This window comes from Octodon degus, unplaced genomic scaffold (genome assembly GCF_000260255.1).
Source record: "Octodon degus isolate 3935 unplaced genomic scaffold, OctDeg1.0 scaffold00176, whole genome shotgun sequence".
Classification (NCBI taxonomy): Eukaryota; Metazoa; Chordata; class Mammalia; order Rodentia; family Octodontidae; genus Octodon; species Octodon degus.
In genome coordinates this window covers 3,562,245-3,570,431 of record NW_004524752.1, presented here as the reverse complement: position 1 = coordinate 3,570,431, position 8,187 = coordinate 3,562,245, and the positions used below count along the sequence as shown (strand labels likewise).

Sequence of the window (8,187 nt, the reverse complement as noted above, 5' to 3'; positions counted from 1 at the left end):
AAAAAAAAAAAAAAAAAAAAAAATCCTTAAGCTATTTGGAATTGCTGTTGAGAGGATCACTAGATTTATGGAGGAATTAGTGACAAATGACTGGTAGAAAAATACTTTCATCTTGTTCATCATTTTCTGTTATAGGAAGCCACTCCACCATAGAATGCTAACATGCCAGTGGTATCCAGTACCTCATGCATATAGGTTATTGCAAATATAGTTTGAATGTGCTTAACTTTAGAATTACAGTATTTAAAGTAAATAATTGTTTGAAATCTATTTTATAAAAATGTATAGTATGTTAGTTTCTGGAGTACAGATTAAATTATTTGCACTAACATGTGATGTGCACAATTTAATAAAATGACTTTGTGGGGTGGGGGGATAAAGTTCCATTGTGATGTAGATTCTACTTGGTTTTTCAGTTTTCTTTTTTTTCAATTTTATTTCTGATCATCTGTGCATTTCCTGTGTGTTCTACCTATAGCATCTTTGCTTTGTGTTTGTCATTTCCATTAAATCTTAGAGATTATCTAATTTAATTGCTTATTTAAAATAAGATTTCTGGGCCAAGGATATAGCTCAGTGGCATTGGACCTCCCTGCCTGGCTTGCCTGGCAAGCATGAGGTTCTGAGTTCACAATTTCTGGTACCTGCAAAATAAAGTTTTCTTTGAGCTTGAAAATGCAGTGATTTTATTTTCTAGGTTATCTAAGCCTCTCTTTATACCTTCTAGTTACTCCTTTTTCCTTCTCTTCCTTTGCTTTCTTTCCTTTTTCTCCTTCCATCTGTCCATCCATCCGTGATGGGGTGACCGTTGTCTAGTGACCAAATGAAATTAATATTAATAGCTATGAAGTTGAGAGCAAATTGAAAAGCCTGTAACCCCAGCGTCCTTTTCAGGTTCCTTGTATTCGATATTACTTACTTTTTTTATGGTCACATTTTGAAGTTCTCATTGACCACAGCTTCATGTGATAGAAGAACTTGGGAAAAGTGCACCACTTCTTGGATTAGTTTTTTTTATTCCCTCTTATGAAGAAGTTATTATAATAAGCAGTTATGACCCTCTTCCTTTTCCTAGGGGTTGAACCCAGGGCTTCACACCTACTAGGCAAGTACACTGCCATTGAGCTATACCCCTAGCCCTTTTTAGAAATGTTACTTAAAGATGAGTCTCGCTAAATTGCGCACACTGCCCTGAACTTTCAGTGCTTCTACCTCAGCCTTCTGAGGTGGAATTGATTACACAAATGTGTCAGCAAACACTTTGTTGTCACTATTAAGATCTATGAAAAGAGGAGTATGAAGAAACACAGCAGTGTTCACAGTGTTCACATACCTTTTTCCTGGTATCCCAGTGGGAACAGATTCTATCATCTGTAACTCCTCAGAAAACAAGGAGAAAGACATTAAGAGGGCCGGGGAGATGGCTCAGTGGAATAAGTGCTTCCATGGCAAGCGCAAGGGCCTGAGTTCAATCCCCGGTTCCGCAAAAACAAAACAAAACAAAAACAAAAAAACAAGACATTAAGAAATGAACGTTTTAGGCATCTTACAATGCTGTAGATAGGAATGTGGTAGATTTAAATAGTTACATTGGCTTGTTGAACTACTCATATACAAATTTTACTGCTGGGAAAAAAAAGATATGAATTAATCTTATTAGAATAAGAACCTTATAAAGTTCATATGCAAACTGTTCTTCTGGGGTCATAAGGATAAGAATGAAATGTGCAAGGAAACTTGAAACCTATACCTTGTACTGGCCCTTATACTACTGAGATATCCTATCTGTTTGTTCTACTGTCATGTGAACTGTCCTTTTGTGGCATTTACTGTACCATTAGTAATTAATGTCTTTCCTCATTGTTAGACACAAGCAAAGGCTGAACATTTGACTGTGACTGAAGAGTCAGGCATAAGAGCTTGCCATGAGAAGATGACTACTCAGTTTAAGTTGGGTGCACCAGGACATAATTTCAGTAGCCTTTACTGATATGCGTAATACTTTATAGCATTTTTTTCATGCTTCACATGCATTTACCCACTACTTAATTGGAAATGACCAACGTGTAAAGAATTATAGGTAAAAGAAAGAGCTTCAATACCTTTATCGCATCTCGAGATTCTAGGCTGCTGCTGCTGCTTCTTCTTCCTCATCTTTTCTTTCTTTTTTCTTTTCTTTTTTTGAGACAAGATCTCCCTATATAGTTCAGGCTGGCCTTGAATTGGCTTATGTAGCACAGCCTGGCCTCAAACTCATGTGAATCCTCCCTCAGTCTTCTGAGTTCTGGGGTTACAGGCATGCATTACCATGCCTGGTGTCCAGGCTTGTATTTTAATACTGAGTAAGAGGACACATAAGTTCAAGTCAAAGTGTTGAGACCTTAAATGGTTTAACTTCTCTACATCATACCTTCAGTTTTCTACCTCAAGTCTTATTATTCTTACTTTGACCAAGTGGTGGCATGGTATATACATATATCCTCTTTCTGAGACATACCAATATATATATATATATATATATATATATATATATATATATCACAAACTCATATCCATCCTGTCTGCCCCATTAGTTCCTCAAGGACGGGGTCTGGGTTTGTACATTGTTGTTGTATATCCAGCACCTAGGACAGAACTCAGAACTAGAATCAGGGAATCCTTTTCCTTCTCTTTTGGTATATTTCTACATGGGACAAAACCTTTTTTTTATTGATTAGTGCAATTATAGAGATCAAATGACAAAAGAACCTTTGTCCTTTATGTTACTTCTGTTGGTGTTTTGAGATTCTTCCTGTTAAAAGATTCCAAGCTGAAGATGGGCATATAATGAAATGGCACAAAGAAGCTAAAATATTAATGTGAAAAAGTAATTTTGTAAAAACTTTTTTCTTCAAGGGAACATAGATCCTGCATTTTCTTCTCCATTTGTATTCTCCGTTGTGGCTTAAATTCCTTGTACAATTGTATGAAAATGTGAATATCTGTGCATATATGTGGATACGTATAGACACCTAAGACACATAAATGTTTTATAGTTAGAGAAACACTGTAGCTAAGGAGGTAGATATAAACATTGTAGAAATCTAGGTGTAATACAGAAAATTCTAAAATAAATGATGGGTACTTGAGGTAAAGAGTTTGCTTTAGAAAAAAGACTTAAAATTATGGTAGTTACATAATGGAGTTAAGTTTTTTATTTTCTAAATAGAAATATGAAGAAAAAGTCTTATCGTATGACTTTGATTTTGTGTATCATTTGTAGGAGTTCAGTAACAATTACTTTGTCTTAATTTATGCTTGGAAAAGTTTAAATTTTTTAAAGGATATAAAAACAATATATTTCTTTTTGGTAGCCATTTTTGAAGCAAGTCAGGTATAGGAACTTTTCTATTTTTGTTGCAGTGAATTCACTTAGTGTAGCTTTCTTTTGAAACAGTTGTTTAGGCCATATCTGTGGAATACTGTGAATGACTCACGTTTTTATGCTTTTCTTTATTTGTTGTAAAATTCTAGCAATTGAAGCCACTTTTTTTAAAGGAAGTTGGTAGTCACTTTGATGATATTGTGACTAGTCTCATTGAAAAATCTGCCTCATTAGACAATGGTGGATGTGCTCTTACAACTTTTTCCATTCTTGAAGAAATGAAAAACAACCACAGAACTAAGTAAGTATGTATATAATTTTCTCTTACTGTACACATATATTCTAGTGTAGCCCAGGGTCAGAATGTAGACTGCAGCAAGAATTGCCTGAGTTTAATGTCCATCACCACTTTTTATTGGCTGAATGTTAAATTGGGAAAGCTATATAATCCCTTGATAGGTGAATTTTTTTCTTAATATGTGGATTATAACTACACGCATGCCTTTTAAGAATACTGGCTAATAAAATAATAGAACCAGTGCTTGTTGAGTGCTTTATATGTAATAACTGAATCATCTTGTGAGGTATGCAGATTACAGATTAGTAAACTGAAGCATGAAGCTCTTTAATAGTATCCAAGATATAATGAAGAGATTTGAACCCAGAGTCTGGCTCTAAAGTTGTTGCTCTTAATCAATATCATTACATGACTCCCTTTTATTATCTGTAGTCTAGAGTATGTATTTGTAATAGCATTACTTGTTGTATATTTTTCTAATTGGACAGTGCAGAATAAAAGAAAAGGCTATCAAAAGCTATTATGTGCTAATTTGTCATTCTGGGTATCTTCTAATTTTATATCCTGTGCTCTCTGTGCTAATCTCTCCTTTTTTGGAGAAGTTTTTAGCAGCAATAGCTGACAGAAGTGCTGGCCTTACAGAGTCCTAAAGGAAATGGTAATGCTAGATGCTAAAATGTGTTTTTGTACCTAAAGACAATCATTAAGATTGTTGGGGTTGTGCAAGTCCTTTGGTATTAGGAAGAATATTATAAAATATTGGTGCAGTTTTGTAGGAGGAACCTTTTAACCACATATGACCTAGAGTTCAATGAGGATAGAGGCTTCTGCATGACCGCAGGGAAAATCTTAAGAGTAGGAAGAGTGGTTGCCAACATGTGATTTAGGTGATGCCTTTACAATAGGGGCTGAGAATGGAGGAGACCTCGCGAGTGGTGCTACAGTTAGATGTGGCAGACACCTCCTTCATCCTAACTAGATATGCTTCCATCTACCTCAGAGTACTGTTCATGAATGCCATCTGCTAGCACAGGCTATTAGCCAGATGTAGATGGAAAACATACATAAACATACATGGGCCAGGTTCAAGACTAGTGTAGAAATTTATGATAGGAAAGAAACACAGACACAGACCACAAAGATAGCTACTCCGTGGACAGAGCAGCTGAGTACTGTACAGAGAGTCATGTTACACAAAGGAGGCATTTTACTTTTATGGGGCCACTCCCTACTCCTTGTGTATCCTGCTTCCTTATCTTGGGGCACACTTGCTTTCTTTCCCTCTTTTACCACTCAAACTGTGGCTCCCTGCTTGTTGTTTCCTTTGAGGGGTGGCTACTTTGTTGCCTCAGTTCCACACCTGGATTTGAGTCAGACTGTCTGAGGTTAAATCCACCTCTGTAGCTTGTTCATTCATTGTTTTGAGCTTGAGCAAATGCTTTAACATGCTTTGAAGTTCTTTCCCCAGATGGAGTAAATGAGATAAATATGAAATAAAAGTGGAATAAATTTTCGTAAACATATAAATCTTAATACAGTACCCAGGTCACAGTAAAAGATTATGTTAGATGTTGGAATTAGTAGTATTCTTTTTCTTGTCCATGGAATTATGTTTCTTATAATAGTTGAGCTACTTGTATTTTACTGTATTTTGTTCTTTCCAGAGATATAAGAGCACCTCCAGAGCAAGGAAAGATTTTTGTTTCAAGACGCTCTCTCTTGGAGTAAGTATTTTTTTTGCTCTTGTTATCAGTTTCAGTTAAATAAAAAAGCTGTCCTAATTCATAGTTACTGCTTTAATCTATGACTATTTAATGAGTTTCTTCCATATCCATATAAATCATTAGTTTAGATAGTTTTTTGTGTGTAGTCTTTTGCCAGCCTGCCTGTTTCCCTCCTTCCTTCTCTTTCTTCTTCCTCTTCTTTTTTTTGGGAATGTATTTAGTACATGGTATACAAAGTGGCACCACACAGATCAGACTCATAGTGAAGTCTCCTGTTCTCAGCCTCTCAAGTGCTGGGATTATAGGTGCACGCCACCACCCGCAGTCTCAATGGCCTCTTAGTGTGCCCCAGGGGCGTGGCCAGCACTGAAGGCCCTGGGATTGAACGCCAGGCCCCTGTGCCTGCTTGCAGGCTCTTTAATCCGCTGAGCTATTTGGCTGGCCCTAAAAAACTTCTTTTATGTATAAAAGATACTTAAGAAAAGTCATCTAGAAGGTCATTGCTATGTTTTAAAACAAAAATAGCTCAGTTGTAAGTACAAATCAGTGAGGAGTAAGTGAAAGCATTTCTAAGCAGTAAGTTTTGCAGATGTGTTAAGTGGTAGATGTGTAAATTGGTATAGCTGGTTACATCATCAACGTAGGGCTCAAACATGCACTGAGCTGTCTGGCTGGCCCTGTAATTTTTTTTAAACCTCTGGTCTTACCCTTTAATATCTTTGTACTTGAGGTTTAATATTTTGTGCTATTTTTTTGTGATGTTTTTGAAGGGGGATTAAACATCTTCTAAACTTCTTTAAGGAAGAATATTTACAAAGTATTTAAAAACTAAATATAGGTTATTAATTTGTTTGAACTCCATTCACAGTGAGCTGTTTGAAGTGGACCACATCAGAACAATATATCACATGTTTATTGCTATTCTCATAATCTTCATCCTCAGCACTCTTGTAGTTGATTACATTGATGAAGGAAGGTAAGACACAACAACATGGATGGTTGATGCATGAAAAGTTGGGAATTTTCACAAAATTTTGGTAGTTTGGTGAAATTTGCTTTGGAAAAGTCTAAGGTGACTGACTTGAGGGTGATACTCTTCTGAAAAGTATAAAGAGAAAGCTGGACTTCATTACTTTTATTTTAAAAATACTTTTTTTTTGAGCCAGGGTCTTACTATGTAGCACAAGCTAGCCTTGAACTCATTGTGTAGCCCAGGCTGGCCTTGAACTCACGAGGATCTTCCTACCTCAATTTCCCAAGTGCTGATGTGCCACCATATGCTGCTTAAAAATACTTCCTTTTTTTGGTGGTGCCAGAGATCAGTCCAGGGAGTTGAGTGTGGTAGGCAAGTGCTAGCTATGTCTACCCCAGAATGCAGTAGAATATGATGTTTCTAGGTAACTGTCCCAAGTGAAATGACTTAGCAGTTTTTCTATGCTGTGTATTTGACATTGTTATTTTAAATGACTTACAGGAATTTTAAGGTAGAAAAAGTGATGTTTCTTTTTAATATAAAAATCAATAATTTTTTTAAAATGACATTGTAATCATTGAATTATGTACTGTCTTGAAAATTAAATTTGAGGTTACAATAATATTATATTAGTACACTAATTTTTACTTATCTCCTTCTGAAAAATCATCTTTTGTATACATGATGATATTTAATTTTATCACAGAATATTTTGGAGTTTAAAAATATTAATGTGAGACACTAATATTCCAAACTTTGAAACTTTATTACCTTAGATATCTTAAGTTCAGAGCCATATTATATTAGGGCTCTTAGAAATTTAGTGTTGAGCTACGTTGTGAAGCAAAGGGTTAGAAGGAAGTCTTTATCTAGGAGTATTATTACATCCATGACTTGGATGTGTTATTGTTACAGTTTTTCTGTGTGTGTGTGTGTGTGTGTGTGTGTGTGTGTGTGTGTACTGGGGAATTGAACTCAGGACCTTTTGCTTGCGAGGCAGGCACTATGCCGCTAAACTATATCTCTGGTCTTTTTTTTTTTTTGTCTCTAAAGTATTGTTTTTATTTTTACTCTGGTATGTTTTACTATTTCTTAAGGATGAAAGATTAGGGTCTAAAAAAAGTCTTAAAAAAGGTTTAAATTCCTTGAGAGTGGTATCCCAAATTTTCTGATCAAGGAGATTATGGGGCCACAGAGGAACGTGATTGATGATGTATAATGCATCTGAGGAGAGTCACCTAGAGAGAACACATTCTCTTAGGCTTTCACAGAGAGCACACTGGCCAAGCAATGGCTGTGACTCATCCACATGGCTGACACTGACAAAGGATCTACAAACTGTGGTACAAGGTTGCAGGGTAAATCCTGTGGGGTTTTGACTGACCTTGTCAGATACAAAAGTTTCATTTCTTGTTATATAGGTCTTGCTTAATCTTGGTCTTAACCATTCAGCAGAAAAGTATAAAAACTAGGTATAAAAAGTAAAGCCATATTAATATGCTGAGCTGTAAAAGGCTCAAGTCAACAACTTATGACACTGCCAGTCCTATGGATAACCCACTACTATTGTGGACTACTGGACTACATTGGATTATTTTGCTGAATTCACACACCTACAATATTTAAATGTCAATGGAATATCCATCTCTGACAAAACTAATAAAAAAGGGGGATATAAATGAAGGACCATTTTGTGGTGATATATATATATATACACAAAATAGTTAGGGTAGATATACAGCTACTTTCTTTTAATTCAATGAGAAGAAAGATTTGTACTAATAGTGTTTGGACATATCATGTCTGCATCTTGTACTATGAATAACTA

The 8,187-nt window shown here is 35.7% G+C and overlaps 1 protein-coding gene across 1 annotated transcript in view; it reads left to right on the top strand.

The window, feature by feature from the left end:
* Positions 1-8,187, top strand: part of Soat1 (sterol O-acyltransferase 1) — a 61,556-nt gene that overhangs the window by 36,889 nt on the left and 16,480 nt on the right. The window contains exons 4-7 of the mRNA XM_023703605.1: positions 3,514-3,665; positions 5,327-5,386; positions 6,255-6,362; positions 7,413-7,434. Of these exons, the coding sequence (XP_023559373.1) occupies positions 3,514-3,665; positions 5,327-5,386; positions 6,255-6,362; positions 7,413-7,434 (342 nt within the window). The remainder of the gene's footprint in view (positions 1-3,513; positions 3,666-5,326; positions 5,387-6,254; positions 6,363-7,412; positions 7,435-8,187) is intronic.